The 19,751-nt window shown below is 38.5% G+C and overlaps 1 protein-coding gene and 1 long non-coding RNA gene across 2 annotated transcripts in view; one reads left to right on the forward strand and one right to left on the reverse strand.

The window, feature by feature from the left end:
- The first annotated feature begins 600 nt into the window (after positions 1 to 600).
- LOC118219883 lies at positions 601 to 2,842 on the forward strand. Its single transcript, XR_004763870.1, has 3 exons — positions 601 to 922; positions 1,960 to 2,058; positions 2,346 to 2,842. It is a non-coding gene; the product is annotated as an uncharacterized LOC118219883 (long non-coding RNA).
- Positions 2,843 to 5,053: 2,211 nt separating this feature from the next.
- LOC118220377 (deleted in malignant brain tumors 1 protein-like) overlaps positions 5,054 to 19,751 on the reverse strand; it is a 60,374-nt gene continuing 45,676 nt past the window's right edge. The window contains exons 31-40 of the mRNA XM_035404244.1: positions 18,028 to 18,207; positions 16,475 to 16,789; positions 15,341 to 15,520; positions 13,789 to 14,103; positions 12,655 to 12,834; positions 11,103 to 11,417; positions 9,969 to 10,148; positions 8,417 to 8,731; positions 6,025 to 6,162; positions 5,054 to 5,416 (exon numbers count right to left, since the gene is read on the reverse strand). Coding sequence (XP_035260135.1) covers positions 5,073 to 5,416; positions 6,025 to 6,162; positions 8,417 to 8,731; positions 9,969 to 10,148; positions 11,103 to 11,417; positions 12,655 to 12,834; positions 13,789 to 14,103; positions 15,341 to 15,520; positions 16,475 to 16,789; positions 18,028 to 18,207 — 2,462 coding nt within the window. The 3' untranslated portion in view covers positions 5,054 to 5,072. The remainder of the gene's footprint in view (positions 5,417 to 6,024; positions 6,163 to 8,416; positions 8,732 to 9,968; positions 10,149 to 11,102; positions 11,418 to 12,654; positions 12,835 to 13,788; positions 14,104 to 15,340; positions 15,521 to 16,474; positions 16,790 to 18,027; positions 18,208 to 19,751) is intronic.

Raw genomic sequence — 19,751 nt, forward strand, 5'->3', positions numbered from 1 at the left:
GACCTCTGTTGTGTGACTAAGTAGTGTAACCATTTGCTGTGCAATTAACTTGTGGTAAAAGTGGCTTTACTAAATCACAGTGTTACTTTAATTCATATAAAATTCACAGAAGGTCTCACAAATTGTTTCGCTTTTTCTCTCTTTTTAGTAGCTTAAAATGAATGAGTCTTCGTCCTGTTCCTGCGCCATCTTTGTTTCTGCCTGTTTTGTTTGGTCACTTGGGTTTCAGTTATTGGATCTGTTTGTTCCTTTCATATTTACTCTCTTTGTTCGGATTGGTCATTCATGTGTACCTGCAGTGTGCTATTAATGTGATTGTAACCACTAACACCTGTGTAATTAAGAGACAGACTTTCAGGAAATCAAAAGAAGAAGCTAGAAATTTAAAAATGGGTTAAACAACAATCCTACAGATCTGTTGATGATAGATATCAAAAAAGGAAATCAGCTCTTTCCAAAGTCAGACTGGAGAACAACTTTTTGTGCAGAGATCACTGGGTAATTTTGCCAAGTTCCTGTAATCATTGCAAAATCAAAAAGCATCCGTCTATGGGTAACTGATTGATACACAAGGTCCACACTTAGCCCACACATGTACAGTACTGGGATCTTCACTCCATATTTACTCCCCACTTAAACTACAGAAGACGTTGACACACGTATCGCGTGGGCACCTGCTCCTCCAAGGCTTTTCATCACTGTTCCATCACATCAAAAGCAGAAGTGAGGGGCTGAGGGCCACGCCCACAGAGAAGGGTCATATAGAGACAGAGCTCACAGACCCCGGAGGAGCGGCCAGCAGATGATTAGTTGAGGTGACCTGCAAGAACCTGCAGATGCATCATGGAGCAAAAAATCTATGAGACAGTTTCCAACGTGCAACAGGAGATGCATAAAATCCAGCAGCAAGGCAGCTTCCCAGGTACTGCTTCTACACCTGAGACATATGCTGTGGCCAGTTTCCTGCAAGTCCTCTGATTTTACACACATCAGATCTGAGCTTTTGAATCATGTGGCTTTTGAGTCATTTGATCTCGTGAAAATGTGTTATTCAGGTTGATGGACAGTGTGCCAGTGGTAAAGAACAAAATTATTTTTTAAACCTACCTTTAAAAGAGGGTTAAGGCAAGTGACATTCATTAGCACAGCAGTTGTATCACTGTGGACTATGTGAGGAGTTCTCTGGAGAATGTGTGCATTGTGAAGGGAGTGATAGAGTTAATCATCATTGGGCTGCGTTATGAATGTTTAGAGCCAGTCCTTCTTCAGTTCAGTGTGCAATGTTTGTGTGGAGTCCAAGTGAATTTTAAGTGGATTGCATGTGTTGGAGGCGAATATATCTGCATGGTCATTGTGTGGGGTTTGTGTAGAATGAACTGTAGAGTTACTTGCTGTGCCCTGTTAAGGTTAAATTGCACTGTTCAGGATCTCTTGCTGTCACATCAGGGTATCGGTAAGACATTCAGATATCCAGTTTAAATTTTTATGATACACACAACACAACATTGTGAGCACTGGCCCTGGGCTATGACTGTATTTGAGGGTGTGACTGATTGGTATTGAGGCACATAGCCCTTGGGAATTGTCTGTGCTGTTTCAGTAAATTAACAGTTCTGGTCTAGGTGGGGAACTGCCGATGGGGAGGGGTACAGTTACCCTATACTGTACCTATGTCCTTAACCTCATTGGCCTTAAGGTCAGTGGACAGCAGTGATGGACAGGTCAAAGGACAAATCATGACTTGTAGTCTAATTATATGGATGTGGTCTTGGTGATTTATGGCTAGCATTGATGTAACATTACTTCACAGTAGGAGTTGAAATTAGGGGGGATGGTCAGCACAGGAAACAGACAATGAAATCTCAAACATGTGGCCCTTTTATACAGACAGAGACATGTTCAGTTATACTTACATACTTGTAAGAAAAACAGCAACATGAAGAAATTATTTTGTTTCAGCCGAGGTGTTTAAAAGTGGGATGGCTCCCAGTAACCGGGAAATGATAGTCCAGTGTGACCTTGAAGAACAAGCTGGAAGACAGACCCCCCAGAAAGCAGGTACCTGTACTATTAGCTGGACCCTAAATTCCTGTGTGGGAGGCTGTGACCCGTGTATTTTTGAAATGTCTGGTTAACTGATTAAAATGAAAAAATAATGAATAACTAATCCTACAAACTCTGGTAGTCACAAAGGGAACTGAAAATCTTTGCCTGGAGAAGTGGGAAATATCAGTTCAGTAAAAACAAATGAGTGCTCTGCATACTTATAAATGATTTGCACACCACCTTTTTCTGAAAAAGGAGCTTTCTGTGACTGTTTTTCATGTTTTGTTTTCCTTGCCCAGGTCAGGGGACAGCACGTTGCTATCTGTATATCTTGGGCACCATCTGTGTGGTGCTGCTGATCGCTGGGGTGTGTGTAGGGATATCCATGTGTGAGTCACAACATGCTTATTATTTATAGACTTAGATTTAGAATGAATTCTAAACAGCAGGGTTGATGCAGCATACAGACAGTTTCTTAAACTGTGGGTTTAATACATGTGGGATTTCCGGTGAAACAGGCATAAATCTGCCCAGTTCAATCTAACCCCAGAGACTTTTATGCTTTAGTTCAAGTAGCAAATTCAAGCAAAAAGATTTTTTTGTCGGTGTTCCTGTTATTCATTTCAGAATTCCCAAACCTTATTACTTGTGTGCAAGGTAAAAAGTACTAACTAAAATGTTTAAAATACTATTAAATGCTTGAGGATTCTGAACCAAACCTTAAAATCATAATGTCAAAATCATGAGTTATGTATCTGGTGGTCTTGAAGGGCTGACCTGGGAGACCCCATGCTGGCATTCCGCATACTTGTCAGATTCTGTACTTTACGCATTAGTTAATATATATAAAGGTGCTATATTTGACATTCTGGACATGCCATACCAAAATAAAGTGGAAGTCACTGCTGACTTTGTAACTTGGTTTAATTATTGTTTGATCCAGTCTGTCCACGTAGTAGCTCACAAACATTCCCATAATAACCAAAGCTGTCCCTCCCAAAAAGATATGAAAATCCTTAATATGTAATGTCACCATAATTCTCGGCAGATGACACACACATAGCATCAATCAATCATTCTTTATTTGTATAGCTCATTTCATACCACTGAATGCAATGTGCTTTACATTGTAAAAAGTGACATTTGCATGGGGTTAAACTGTACATTCTCAGCTTTTATTTAAGAGTATTTTTATATATAGTGGTTTCACCATATAGAAACTTTTTATCCACAGCCCCCATTTTAGGGCACCATAATGTTTGAGACATATTAATGTTATGTAAATGGAAGTAGTCCTGTTCAGTACTTTGTCACATATCCTTAGCATACAATGACAAATTTAAGTCTGACCCATAGACATCACCAGCGGCTGAGTATAAAGTTGAGCTCTGCACCCAGCCAGTCAACCGCAACAAAGCCAACCTTGTGTTATTTGGATGGACCGATTGCAGACAGGGGGAGTTCAGCAAACTGGTAGGATGTTTGCAATCTGCTTACAAACAGTTTGCATTTGGGCTTGGACACACTGCACCATACCAACTCAAAACAGCACCTTTTTTCGTTCATCTTTTGTTTGAAATGAATTCTTGGAAACAAAAAGATTTTGTTTAACGGCAGTAACAGACCCCAAAAAGAATCAAAAGGCTAAAACTAGAGATTGAAAAGATGCTCCTTTCCTTGCACTAGTAAAGCAATTGAGCACACTAATCAGAAACACCTATGATGCCATTTGTCCCAAATGTTATGACACCCTGAAATGAAATTTAAAAAAGCTGAGAATGTGCATGTGAATTGTTTGATTACAAATCTAAAATTGTGTACAAAGACAAACCAATAAGAAAATGTCAGTCCAAAACAGTATGGTGATCACTGGCAATCAGGCCAAGATCAGACTACTACAGATGTGAATTAATAAATGTCCAGCCATTTATATTTTATTTTTCTTTATTTTATTTTTTCATTATACAAAAGTGAAAGAAAAGACATAAATGACAGCAAATGCACTAGAGACTCCACCCACATCTATTAGCAGCTTTTCAAAGGATTATAAGGGTTGCTGGTTTATTATTTATATGGTTTAGAATTTTGCAATGATAACAGCAACTTTGTGGTATCAGGAAAAGTTAGAATGTTGCTCTGGTGTCTTCCTTTTTTAATATGTAGTGTTAATAGGTCTGTAGGATTTCTGTTTAAACCACTGCATTGGTGTTTTACATAGATTGAATCATTTCTTCTAGGCTTTCTTTGGGTTCCCCGAATGCTTGTTTTATGATTATACAGGGGGCACTGGCTACAATCACAATAACAAACTACAGGTATATGACCAATCAGAGCAAAGAGAGTGAAGAGGAAGGAGCAAACAACAGATCAATGACTGAAAGTGACTGATAAAAGCAGACAGAAACAGAGAGTCCAGAAACAGCATGCAGATGGGGACCTATTCATTTGATGCTCCTTAAAAGAGAGAAAAAGTAGAATAATTTGTCAGACTTGCTGTAATTTTCATTTGAATAGAAAAGTAAGCCTATAATTTAAAAAAGCTAGTTCTAGCACAAACCAGTTGCACAACAAATGGTCGCATTTCTTCTATAATCATTGTGCATTCAATTAGAATTCAGTTAAAATAAGAGATATACTTTATAGAACCCCGTGGGGTAATTTGTCCTCTGCATTTTGACCCATCCTAGTTACTTAGGAGCAGTGGGCAGCCACAGTGCAGCGCCCAGGGACCAACTGCAGTTCTGAGGCCAGGGCCTTGGTCAAGGGCAACTGCAGGAGTGCACCTAACATGCATATCTTTGAGTGTGGGAGGAAACCGGAGTAAACCCACGCGAACACTGGGAGGGCGTGCAAACTCCGCACAGAAAGGCCCCAAGCCGAGATCTGAACCCACGACCTTCTTGCTGTGAGGCGACAGTGCTAAACACGGTGCCACCGTGTCCGCCCAAATACACACCGTGATTTGCGTTTTTTCCCCCTCAATAGGAATGGACATATTAATCTTTGCAACAGTCAATTTAAGGCAATTATGGAAACATAAGAGAAGATTTCCTACCTGAGCAAACCACACAAGCCTCTTCATGGTGACTACAGTTGTGAGTCCCAAACCCTGAGTGCTGGCACTGTGTCAGGGAGGATTCGTTTCCAGAGCACCTCACATCAGTCAACCAGATGGGCCCACTGCCCTGTCCAAAGTGGGCACTGTCTGGGACAGCCATAGCTCTGCCACAACCCAGATGTCTACACACCACCTCAGCGTTGTTTATGTTCCAGGTGTCATCACACACTGTTCCCCATTGGTCATCATGGTAGATCTCCACTCTGCCAGAGCACTGATCACTTCCATTCACCAGCCTGATCTGGGCACTGGCTACAAAACACAGGTAGAAAGACCAAACTTAGAGATTTTTTTCCAGTGAGTGTTCCAAAATAATTCAAGTGCAATATGCGTGCCAAAAGCTCACACTATGGTAATCAATAAAAACAGGCAATAATATTTTACATTTTTCCTGGATCCAAAAAAATTTGCAAGCTGAATATAAGAGAAAAACAATATTAAAAAAATCAGTGGATTTATGCTGACATGACAACACCCAAATTCACCTGGTAGCTGGTCATGGAAAGGCAGAGACAGCGGTTAGGTAGCCACCGCCTAGACTACCATCAAACTATAATTTAAAATTTTATATTTTGTTTTAACCTTTATGTTGCTTAATGCCAAGATTATTACCTACAGTGGCGGAAATATTCAAAAGATTTGATGAGCCAATTAAGTCTACCATAAGCAGAGCAGTAACGATTGATAAAGGAATGGAATAACGGCACTTTTTATTATAGCTATGACGTTAATACATACCCACATCAAATGGATTACAAGAGGTAGCCACAAACTTCACGTGGCACTAACATCAAAGAGTATTATAAATACAGCCTCCCACAGAAGATACATCTTGACATTGATTTAAAAACTTGGCTTACAGTTAATAATGAATAGGGACATAAACGTCATTATGTCCCTGATGTCATCACACACTGTTCTCGACTGGCCTTCATTGTAGATCTCCAGGCTTCCAGGACATTGATTATCCTCATTCACTGGATTGGTCTGGCCACTGGCTACAAGATACAGATGGAAAGACCAAACTTGGAGATGTGTTCTGTGATTTATTTCCTACGAGTGTTACACAATTCATTGAATTCATTCAAAGCGCAATGCAGGAGCAAAAAGCTCAAACTATGGTCATCAATGCAAGCAGGCAAATTATTTTAAATGATTATAATTTTTCAATTTTTCGGTGATCAAAAAATGTCCAGGCTGAAACAAAAAGAGAAAAACACGATCAAAGAAACTCAGACTGCTGTTGGCATAGATGTCGTGGTCTCCGGTTGAGACCAAACTGAAGAGATTTGTAACGGGGTCATGTGGCAATGCCTAAATCTTCCAGGATCTTCACAGCTTCATCATGTGAGGAAGCCTAGCTTCATCTTTGTCTCCAAACCCCCGTACTACATAAGTTAGTTCAAAATGGCTCCCACTGAACTCGCTAGTTGAATAATGTTAGCAAGCAGTTAAGAAGTTCAGTAGCTTAGCTAGCTAGCAGCAATTGTATTTTTATCTTATGTATAATAATTTTTTTCAAATGGATTGATGCATTTAATAGCCTATTTTTGAGGACAGGGTTAACATCTCAAGTAAAGTGTTGCTAAGTTAGACTATGAAGCCTGCGACAAAGAACAATATTGTAGTTGATATTTTTAACTCTTGAGGGCACAGCATCTAGCTTGCTGGCTAAAGAGGTTAAAGCTGGTTTGTACACACAGCCTGTATGACCAATGTAATGGGGAGCCATTTAACCGGATAAATAAACTGAACAGTCTAAGTGATCTAGTTAGCTAAGGCGTAATTTCAGTGACTATCCACAGCTCAGAGAAGTAAATAAGCTGCCACCCCTTGCAGTTTCACGTCACAGTTTATTAATGAAATTCTCCAGTTTCACAATGACATTTAGAATAAAGGCTGCATTGAACACTTATGATGTCATCCGAACATACCAGTCATATAGTCTGTCTCTCTTCCATTACTTGAATGTGTTAAATGGGTTGGCCTGGTCAAAATCAGCCTTATGGCAATTTACACAGCAAAAATTTCCCGTGTGAAAAAAGTTTAGTGTTGCTACATTATACTAATGTAGCCTATGATGAATAGTATTATAATGATATTAACTTTAGGAGCACATCTACCTTACTGGCTAAAAGCAGTTCAGCCAGCTATGCTCCTACAGCCTTTACAACCAATAGAACAGGCCATATAGCCTAATAGCTGAGCAGCTGGTTAAGAAAGCTGGATGACTAAACGTTCATTTTAGCAGCGATTCGCCCCAAAATAAGAAGAAAATGAGATGCCACCTTTAGCAGTTTTTACCTGTATTTCACCTTGGTAATTATGAATTTCTCCAGTTACGTGATAGCATTTAGAATAAAGGCAACACTGAAAACGAATGATGTCATTAGAACCAACGAGTCATGAGGCCTTTCTCTCTTTCGTTATATTAACGCGATGAATGGGTTTGCCTGGTCAAAATAAGCTTCATGGCAATTAATACAACTGAAAGTTCCCCATGTGAAAAACGTTTAGGCTATTTCACTTTTTAAAAGGTAGCAATATATGGGTTAGGCTACCATGAAAACGTGCGTGCCAGTCAAAATTGCATTCAAAGTAGATTGCAAGATTATTTCAAGATAGCCTTAAGCAATCTGTCTAAAAATCATAGTTTATTCTGTCAGTAGCCTGACCGTGACATTATGGGCATGATATACCTGCAAAATAGGCTAGCTTTTTCACCATGGGAATTTCCATCACAGATTCTCATTAATAATTAGATAGCCTTGCATGTAGGGCCAGGCAGGTCCACGGAAATCCTGAGACAGCGGTAAGGGCCTACAGCTACTGCCAAGCACACTGTCAAAAAATTATTTTAAAATCACATCATTTTGTTTAATTCTCTATGATACATAACGGACTAGATTATTACAATAAAGGCGAGACTGATGGACAGGTGATGTTTGCCATAGGTGGGGAAGCAATGACCAGGAAAGGAATAGATACAACTTTTATTAACACAGTGACAGTAACACTAAAACTGGCTTACGGTTGATACTGAATAGGAACATTACCATAAAAATAAACTTTTTCCAAAAAGGAAAGGATGTGCTCTATTGTTCATTGTAACAGTCAATTTAAGGCAATTATGAAAGCATAGAAGATTTCCTACCATAAAAATAAACTTTTTCCAAAAAGGAAAGGATGTGCTCTATTGTTCATTGTAACAGTCAATTTAAGGCAATTATGAAAGCATAGAAGATTTCCTACCTGAGCAAACCACACCAGCATCTTCATGGTGACCACAGTTGTGTGACCCAAACCCAGGGTGCTGGCACTGTGTCAGGGCAGATTCATTTGCAGAGCACCTCACATCATCCAACCAGATGGGCCCGCTGCCCTGTCCAAAGTGGGCACTGTTTTGAGCAGCCAGAGCTTTGCCACAGCCCAACTGTCTACACACCACCTCAGCGTTGTTCATGTCCCAGAAGTCATCACACACCGTTCCCCACTGGCTATCATGGTAGATCTCCACTCTGCCAGAGCATGGGTCATCTCCATTCACCAGTCTGATCTGGTCACTGGCTACAACAATCATATGAACAAACCAATGAGTTTTGTGTTTTCTTTCCTACGAATGTCACACAATTCACTGAATTCACTGAACGTGCCATTTTCCAAGGCAAATTGAAAAAAGTACTACAATTTTGAAATGTTTCTTTTAAACATTTTTAAACACCAAAACAATGGAAATATTGACACAAGCTCATTTGCTATCAACTATTTGTGGTAGAGTGAATAGAGCTGCTTTCTAGCTAAATTTTTGACTGCTACACAGTTAACGTGAGCTTATTTGAAACATTTTAGCCTGTGTCTGCTCCGTGGACATGGAGCCTACCTTCATAGCAACATTATGCTACACGCTCACATAGACTACCAAGTCATGCAAACTAAACTAGTAATATTAATGTTAGCCTACACCTTGCTAACTTGTCAGTCACTCCACTTCTATAAAATGACAAAACCCTAGAAAGAGTCTAGTTAAGTATCATCACTTTTGCATAGGGTATATTCATCTGTATGTTGTCATTTACATAAGTGATAAATGGGTGAAACAGTGCAGTTTTTGGCTCAAAAGACACACCATAAATTTTGTTAGTGTGTTTTGAAATCATCCATAGACAACTATATCACCTGTGTTTTCTTAATAACGTACCTATTGCCAATGGTACAATGTCTTGTTAAAGGTGCCCACTGATATTATAAACTGCATGCCAGCCATGCTATAATACACAATATAGACCCCTTCATGGCCTAAGTCACCAAAAATTTACATGCACATTTTGGCAACAGAAGTACGGAAATTGTATTATTATGGAACTGGTGTGATAGAGGGGGAATTGCTTCATGCTACCACTTTTTCGGAACTACTCAAATACAGAAAATGTAGTGTTTGTGGCTATATATGTGTATCTGATGAAAAACAAGTTTTCAACATACAAAAATTACAAGTTACTCACACATACAAAGCACTGTTTATAAGTCATTCATTCAAACTGGCAAAATCTAGGCCTACCTTTAAAAGTATTGATGTCCAAATTATACCCAGTTACAAGAAACAATACTGGCTATTTTAGCTTGCGCACATTAAACAAGCTGTATACCAAAGCAATGCTACCCAAAGTTTCCAATATTGTTTCACGCAACTTTAAACAATTTTACAAACATATTTACAATTTGGACATCTTTATTTCTTTCTTTTTCGGTGGAACAGAGTGGCCAGCTTGGGATTCAATTTACTAAAGACATAATACAGACTTACTGGTTAAAGAGGTCACTGGAAATGCGACATTGTTGGCAGCACTGGTAAGGTTGGATCCGGGAAATGATGTTGTGATACTGCCGTTGGAACTTGTTGAGCTTGATGCTTCTGAACTGACGTTGATACCAGGTATTAGGGCTTGTGTTGTATTCACCAAACTTGCATTTATGGAACTACTCCCTACAACAGAACACAAAGCAATAATGTAGCAGTTAAAAATCAGTGTCAAGGCCTTGACGCCTTGAAGTTCGTGGCAACATCATAAAGAAAATTTTAACATCTTTTGCTTAGATATAGCTTGCCAGCTAGCTTGCATTCTCTTCCCACTATTTCTTTAGTTTTTTGGTCTATAACATTGCTTGATTTTATGAAATAGCTATCTTTTCACTCATAAATAGCAAGACCACACAACCCTGAGATGCTTGCTGTCACAATCAAGAGATCTACTTTTTCATTATCGGTTATAGTTATTTTAGAACCTTAGTTCTTTTTTCTTAATGCTTACCTGCCCATTCAGTTTTTTATTTTTTACAGTGAAATTATTAATCAATCGGGTCACACATTATACAACTTGAAAGTGTTAAAACTCACAATTATATCTGTATATGCTATTTTATGATGCCAATGTTTTAACAACAATGGATCCTTATTTTGTAATGTGGGTTGGAAAAACAAGCTTGGGAGGGTGCAGCTTCTATGCATTTTTGAAATGACAACATGAATTTCGGTTAAGTCGGTGTCTTTATCACAGAAAGGATCCAGTGAACAAAATCCACTGTCATTTTTTGTCCTAAAACGTGCAAACTTAGAGAAACATCGAAAGACTGTCCATTGTTCACACTGTTTGCATTTTGTTCACAATGACAGTAACACATACCCACCCACATTCAGTGGACTTCTAGAGCATGTCACAAACATTACCCAGCACTAAAATCAAAAGTGGATTATAAATACTGCCTCCCGCCAAAGATATCACTCAACATTGATTATAAAACTGGCTCACAGTTATTAATGATTACGAACATTAACACAGACATGTGAATTGCACTTAAACTGAACACTGCATATGTTCTCATGTTCATCTTTGTAACAGTCCATTTGAGGCAATTAAAAAACAAACTGAAGATTTCCTACCTGAGCAAACCACACCAGCATCTTCATGGTGACCACAGTTGTGTGACCCAAACCCAGGGTGCTGGCACTGTGTCAGGGCAGATTCATTTGCAGAGCACCTCACATCATCCAACCAGATGGGCCCGCTGCCCTGTCCAAAGTGGGCACTGTTTTGAGCAGCCAGAGCTTTGCCACAGCCCAACTGTCTACACACCACCTCAGCGTTGTTCATGTCCCAGAAGTCATCACACACCGTTCCCCACTGGCTATCATGGTAGATCTCCACTCTGCCAGAGCATGGGTCATCTCCATTCACCAGTCTGATCTGGTCACTGGCTACAACAATCATATGAACAAACCAATGAGTTTTGTGTTTTCTTTCCTACGAATGTCACACAATTCACTGAATTCACTGAACGTGCCATTTTCCAAGGCAAATTGAAAAAAGTACTACAATTTTGAAATGTTTCTTTTAAACATTTTTAAACACCAAAACAATGGAAATATTGACACAAGCTCATTTGCTATCAACTATTTGTGGTAGAGTGAATAGAGCCGCTTTCTAGCTAAATTTTTGACTGCTACACAGTTAACGTGAGCTTATTTGAAACATTTTAGCCTGTGTCTGATCCCTGGACATGGAGCCTACCTTCATAGCAACATTATGCTACACGCTCAAATAGACTACCAAATCATGCAAACTAAACTAGTAATATTAATGTTAGCCTACACCTTGCTAACTTGTCAGTCACTCCACTTCTATAAAATGACAAAACCCTAGAAAGAGTCTAGTTAAGTATCATCACTTTTGCATAGGGTATATTCATCTGTATGTTGTCATTTACATAAGTGATAAATGGGTGAAACAGTGCAGTTTTTGGCTCAAAAGACACACCATAAATTTTGTTAGTGTGTTTTGAAATCATCCATAGACAACTATATCACCTGTGTTTTCTTAATAACGTACCTATTGCCAATGGTACAATGTCTTGTTAAAGGTGCCCACTGATATTATAAACTGCATGCCAGCCATGCTATAATACACAATATAGACCCCTTCATGGCCTAAGTCACCAAAACTTTACATGCACATTTTGGCAACGGAAGTACGGAAATTGTATTATTATGGAACTGGTGTGATAGAGGGGGAATTGCTTCATGCTACCACTTTTTCGGAACTACTCAAATACAGAAAATGTAGTGTTTGTGGCTATATATGTGTATCTGATGAAAAACAAGTTTTCAACATACAAAAATTACAAGTTACTCACACATACAAAGCACTGTTTATAAGTCATTCATTCAAACTGGCAAAATCTAGGCCTACCTTTAAAAGTATTGATGTCCAAATTATACCCAGTTACAAGAAACAATACTGGCTATTTTAGCTTGCGCACATTAAACAAGCTGTATACCAAAGCAATGCTACCCAAAGTTTCCAATATTGTTTCACGCAACTTTAAACAATTTTACAAACATATTTACAATTTGGACATCTTTATTTCTTTCTTTTTCGGTGGAACAGAGTGGCCAGCTTGGGATTCAATTTACTAAAGACATAATACAGACTTACTGGTTAAAGAGGTCACTGGAAATGCGACATTGTTGGCAGCACTGGTAAGGTTGGACCCGGGAAATGATGTTGTGATACTGCCGTTGGAACTTGTTGAGCTTGATGCTTCTGAACTGACGTTGATACCAGGTATTAGGGCTTGTGTTGTATTCACCAAACTTGCATTTATGGAACTACTCCCTACAACAGAACACAAAGCAATAATGTAGTAGTTAAAAATCAGTGTCAAGGCCTTGACGCCTTGAAGTTCGTGGCAACATCATAAAGAAAATTTTAACATCTTTTGCTTAGATATAGCTTGCCAGCTAGCTTGCATTCTCTTCCCACTATTTCTTTAGTTTTTTGGTCTATAACATTGCTTGATTTTATGAAATAGCTATCTTTTCACTCATAAATAGCAAGACCACACAACCCTGAGATGCTTGCTGTCACAATCAAGAGATCTACTTTTTCATTATCGGTTATAGTTATTTTAGAACCTTAGTTCTTTTTTCTTAATGCTTACCTGCCCATTCAGTTTTTTATTTTTTACAGTGAAATTATTAATCAATCGGGTCACACATTATACAACTTGAAAGTGTTAAAACTCACAATTATATCTGTATATGCTATTTTATGATGCCAATGTTTTAACAACAATGGATCCTTATTTTGTAATGTGGGTTGGAAAAACAAGCTTGGGAGGGTGCAGCTTCTATGCATTTTTGAAATGACAACATGAATTTCGGTTAAGTCGGTGTCTTTATCACAGAAAGGATCCAGTGAACAAAATCCACTGTCATTTTTTGTCCTAAAACGTGCAAACTTAGAGAAACATCGAAAGACTGTCCATTGTTCACACTGTTTGCATTTTGTTCACAATGACAGTAACACATACCCACCCACATTCAGTGGACTTCTAGAGCATGTCACAAACATTACCCAGCACTAAAATCAAAAGTGGATTATAAATACTGCCTCCCGCCAAAGATATCACTCAACATTGATTATAAAACTGGCTCACAGTTATTAATGATTACGAACATTAACACAGACATGTGAATTGCACTTAAACTGAACACTGCATATGTTCTCATGTTCATCTTTGTAACAGTCCATTTGAGGCAATTAAAAAACAAACTGAAGATTTCCTACCTGAGCAAACCACACCAGCATCTTCATGGTGACCACAGTTGTGTGACCCAAACCCAGGGTGCTGGCACTGTGTCAGGGCAGATTCATTTGCAGAGCACCTCACATCATCCAACCAGATGGGCCCGCTGCCCTGTCCAAAGTGGGCACTGTTTTGAGCAGCCAGAGCTTTGCCACAGCCCAACTGTCTACACACCACCTCAGCGTTGTTCATGTCCCAGAAGTCATCACACACCGTTCCCCACTGGCTATCATGGTAGATCTCCACTCTGCCAGAGCATGGGTCATCTCCATTCACCAGTCTGATCTGGTCACTGGCTACAACAATCATATGAACAAACCAATGAGTTTTGTGTTTTCTTTCCTACGAATGTCACACAATTCACTGAATTCACTGAACGTGCCATTTTCCAAGGCAAATTGAAAAAAGTACTACAATTTTGAAATGTTTCTTTTAAACATTTTTAAACACCAAAACAATGGAAATATTGACACAAGCTCATTTGCTATCAACTATTTGTGGTAGAGTGAATAGAGCCGCTTTCTAGCTAAATTTTTGACTGCTACACAGTTAACGTGAGCTTATTTGAAACATTTTAGCCTGTGTCTGATCCCTGGACATGGAGCCTACCTTCATAGCAACATTATGCTACACGCTCAAATAGACTACCAAATCATGCAAACTAAACTAGTAATATTAATGTTAGCCTACACCTTGCTAACTTGTCAGTCACTCCACTTCTATAAAATGACAAAACCCTAGAAAGAGTCTAGTTAAGTATCATCACTTTTGCATAGGGTATATTCATCTGTATGTTGTCATTTACATAAGTGATAAATGGGTGAAACAGTGCAGTTTTTGGCTCAAAAGACACACCATAAATTTTGTTAGTGTGTTTTGAAATCATCCATAGACAACTATATCACCTGTGTTTTCTTAATAACGTACCTATTGCCAATGGTACAATGTCTTGTTAAAGGTGCCCACTGATATTATAAACTGCATGCCAGCCATGCTATAATACACAATATAGACCCCTTCATGGCCTAAGTCACCAAAACTTTACATGCACATTTTGGCAACGGAAGTACGGAAATTGTATTATTATGGAACTGGTGTGATAGAGGGGGAATTGCTTCATGCTACCACTTTTTCGGAACTACTCAAATACAGAAAATGTAGTGTTTGTGGCTATATATGTGTATCTGATGAAAAACAAGTTTTCAACATACAAAAATTACAAGTTACTCACACATACAAAGCACTGTTTATAAGTCATTCATTCAAACTGGCAAAATCTAGGCCTACCTTTAAAAGTATTGATGTCCAAATTATACCCAGTTACAAGAAACAATACTGGCTATTTTAGCTTGCGCACATTAAACAAGCTGTATACCAAAGCAATGCTACCCAAAGTTTCCAATATTGTTTCACGCAACTTTAAACAATTTTACAAACATATTTACAATTTGGACATCTTTATTTCTTTCTTTTTCGGTGGAACAGAGTGGCCAGCTTGGGATTCAATTTACTAAAGACATAATACAGACTTACTGGTTAAAGAGGTCACTGGAAATGCGACATTGTTGGCAGCACTGGTAAGGTTGGACCCGGGAAATGATGTTGTGATACTGCCGTTGGAACTTGTTGAGCTTGATGCTTCTGAACTGACGTTGATACCAGGTATTAGGGCTTGTGTTGTATTCACCAAACTTGCATTTATGGAACTACTCCCTACAACAGAACACAAAGCAATAATGTAGTAGTTAAAAATCAGTGTCAAGGCCTTGACGCCTTGAAGTTCGTGGCAACATCATAAAGAAAATTTTAACATCTTTTGCTTAGATATAGCTTGCCAGCTAGCTTGCATTCTCTTCCCACTATTTCTTTAGTTTTTTGGTCTATAACATTGCTTGATTTTATGAAATAGCTATCTTTTCACTCATAAATAGCAAGACCACACAACCCTGAGATGCTTGCTGTCACAATCAAGAGATCTACTTTTTCATTATCGGTTATAGTTATTTTAGAACCTTAGTTCTTTTTTCTTAATGCTTACCTGCCCATTCAGTTTTTTATTTTTTACAGTGAAATTATTAATCAATCGGGTCACACATTATACAACTTGAAAGTGTTAAAACTCACAATTATATCTGTATATGCTATTTTATGATGCCAATGTTTTAACAACAATGGATCCTTATTTTGTAATGTGGGTTGGAAAAACAAGCTTGGGAGGGTGCAGCTTCTATGCATTTTTGAAATGACAACATGAATTTCGGTTAAGTCGGTGTCTTTATCACAGAAAGGATCCAGTGAACAAAATCCACTGTCATTTTTTGTCCTAAAACGTGCAAACTTAGAGAAACATCGAAAGACTGTCCATTGTTCACACTGTTTGCATTTTGTTCACAATGACAGTAACACATACCCACCCACATTCAGTGGACTTCTAGAGCATGTCACAAACATTACCCAGCACTAAAATCAAAAGTGGATTATAAATACTGCCTCCCGCCAAAGATATCACTCAACATTGATTATAAAACTGGCTCACAGTTATTAATGATTACGAACATTAACACAGACATGTGAATTGCACTTAAACTGAACACTGCATATGTTCTCATGTTCATCTTTGTAACAGTCCATTTGAGGCAATTAAAAAACAAACTGAAGATTTCCTACCTGAGCAAACCACACCAGCATCTTCATGGTGACCACAGTTGTGTGACCCAAACCCAGGGTGCTGGCACTGTGTCAGGGCAGATTCATTTGCAGAGCACCTCACATCATCCAACCAGATGGGCCCGCTGCCCTGTCCAAAGTGGGCACTGTTTTGAGCAGCCAGAGCTTTGCCACAGCCCAACTGTCTACACACCACCTCAGCGTTGTTCATGTCCCAGAAGTCATCACACACCGTTCCCCACTGGCTATCATGGTAGATCTCCACTCTGCCAGAGCATGGGTCATCTCCATTCACCAGTCTGATCTGGTCACTGGCTACAACAATCATATGAACAAACCAATGAGTTTTGTGTTTTCTTTCCTACGAATGTCACACAATTCACTGAATTCACTGAACGTGCCATTTTCCAAGGCAAATTGAAAAAAGTACTACAATTTTGAAATGTTTCTTTTAAACATTTTTAAACACCAAAACAATGGAAATATTGACACAAGCTCATTTGCTATCAACTATTTGAGGTAGAGTGAATAGAGCCGCTTTCTAGCTAAATTTTTGACTGCTACACAGTTAACGTGAGCTTATTTGAAACATTTTAGCCTGTGTCTGATCCCTGGACATGGAGCCTACCTTCATAGCAACATTATGCTACACGCTCACATAGACTACCAAAGTCATGCAAACTAAACTAGTAATATTAATGTTAGCCTACACCTTGCTAACTTGTCAGTCACTCCACTTCTATAAAATGACAAAACCCTAGAAAGAGTCTAGTTAAGTATCATCACTTTTGCATAGGGTATATTCATCTGTATGTTGTCATTTACATAAGTGATAAATGGGTGAAACAGTGCAGTTTTTGGCTCAAAAGACACACCATAAATTTTGTTAGTGTGTTTTGAAATCATCCATAGACAACTATATCACCTGTGTTTTCTTAATAACGTACCTATTGCTAATGGTACAATGTCTTGTTAAAGGTGCCCACTGATATTATAAACTGCATGCCAGCCATGCTATAATACACAATATAGACCCCTTCATGGCCTAAGTCACCAAAACTTTACATGCACATTTTGGCAACGGAAGTACGGAAATTGTATTATTATGGAACTGGTGTGATAGAGGGGGAATTGCTTCATGCTACCACTTTTTCGGAACTACTCAAATACAGAAAATGTAGTGTTTGTGGCTATATATGTGTATCTGATGAAAAACAAGTTTTCAACATACAAAAATTACAAGTTACTCACACATACAAAGCACTGTTTATAAGTCATTCATTCAAACTGGCAAAATCTAGGCCTACCTTTAAAAGTATTGATGTCCAAATTATACCCAGTTACAAGAAACAATACTGGCTATTTTAGCTTGCGCACATTAAACAAGCTGTATACCAAAGCAATGCTACCCAAAGTTTCCAATATTGTTTCACGCAACTTTAAACAATTTTACAAACATATTTACAATTTGGACATCTTTATTTCTTTCTTTTTCGGTGGAACAGAGTGGCCAGCTTGGGATTCAATTTACTAAAGACATAATACAGACTTACTGGTTAAAGAGGTCACTGGAAATGCGACATTGTTGGCAGCACTGGTAAGGTTGGATCCGGGAAATGATGTTGTGATACTGCCGTTGGAACTTGTTGAGCTTGATGCTTCTGAACTGACGTTGATACCAGGTATTAGGGCTTGTGTTGTATTCACCAAACTTGCATTTATGGAACTACTCCCTACAACAGAACACAAAGCAATAATGTAGTAGTTAAAAATCAGTGTCAAGGCCTTGACGCCTTGAAGTTCGTGGCAACATCATAAAGAAAATTTTAACATCTTTTGCTTAGATATAGCTTGCCAGCTAGCTTGCATTCTCTTCCCACTATTTCTTTAGTTTTTTGGTCTATAACATTGCTTGATTTTATGAAATAGCTATCTTTTCACTCATAAATAGCAAGACCACACAACCCTGAGATGCTTGCTGTCACAATCAAGAGATCTACTTTTTCATTATCGGTTATAGTTATTTTAGAACCTTAGTTCTTTTTTCTTAATGCTTACCTGCCCATTCAGTTTTTTATTTTTTACAGTGAAATTATTAATCAATCTGGTCACACATTATACAACTTGAAAGTGTTAAAACTCACAATTATATCTGTATATGCTATTTTATGATGCCAATGTTTTAACAACAATGGATCCTTATTTTGTAATGTGGGTTGGAAAAACAAGCTTGGGAGGGTGCAGCTTCTATGCATTTTTGAAATGACAACATGAATTTCGGTTAAGTCGGTGTCTTTATCACAGAAAGGATCCAGTGAACAAAATCCACTGTCATTTTTTGTCCTAAAACGTGCAAACTTAGAGAAACATCGAAAGACTGTCCATTGTTCACACTGTTTGCATTTTGTTCACAATGACAGTAACACATACCCACCCACATTCAGTGGACTTCTAGAGCATGTCACAAACATTACCCAGCACTAAAATCAAAAGTGGATTATAAATACTGCCTCCCACCAAAGATATCACTCAACATTGATTATAAAACTGGCTCACAGTTATTAATGATTACGAACATTAACACAGACATGTGAATTGCACTTAAACTGAACACTGCATATGTTCTCATGTTCATCTTTGTAACAGTCCATTTGAGGCATTTAAAAAACAAACTGAAGATTTCCTACCTGAGCAAACCACACCAGCATCTTCATGGTGACCACAGTTGTGTGACCCAAACCCAGGGTGCTGGCACTGTGGTCAGGGCAGATTCATTTGCAGAGCACCTCACATCATCCAACCAGATGGGCCCGCTGCCCTGTCCAAAGGAAAAATATCAGCTCTAATCATCTTGCCCAGAGAAGGTGAGTTCAAGCTACATTTAAAATGAGTAAAGATTCAGGTTTATCATAAAACAAGATGGACCTGATGGATAAATCATTTGATAATACAGTCATGTGCTCTGTTTCATACATCTACATGTAAATCTTGGTTTGACAGACACTCAGTATCAGGTATGCAAACAATTAAAAATTCTGCCAAGAATTCTGTGCTGTTACATCAACTGAAAATGAGCACTGTTCTTTGAAATTTTCTTTCCAAAAAGGAATAGATATTTTCTCTTGTACATCTTTGTAACAGTCAATTTAAGGCCATTATGAAAGCATAGAAGATTTCCTACCTGAGCAAACCACATGAGCATCTTCATGCTGACTACAGTTGTGTGACCCAAACCCAGGGTGCTGGCACTGTGTCAGGGCAGATTCGTTTCCAGAGC

This window comes from Anguilla anguilla, chromosome 2 (assembly GCF_013347855.1).
Source record: "Anguilla anguilla isolate fAngAng1 chromosome 2, fAngAng1.pri, whole genome shotgun sequence".
Classification (NCBI taxonomy): Eukaryota; Metazoa; Chordata; class Actinopteri; order Anguilliformes; family Anguillidae; genus Anguilla; species Anguilla anguilla.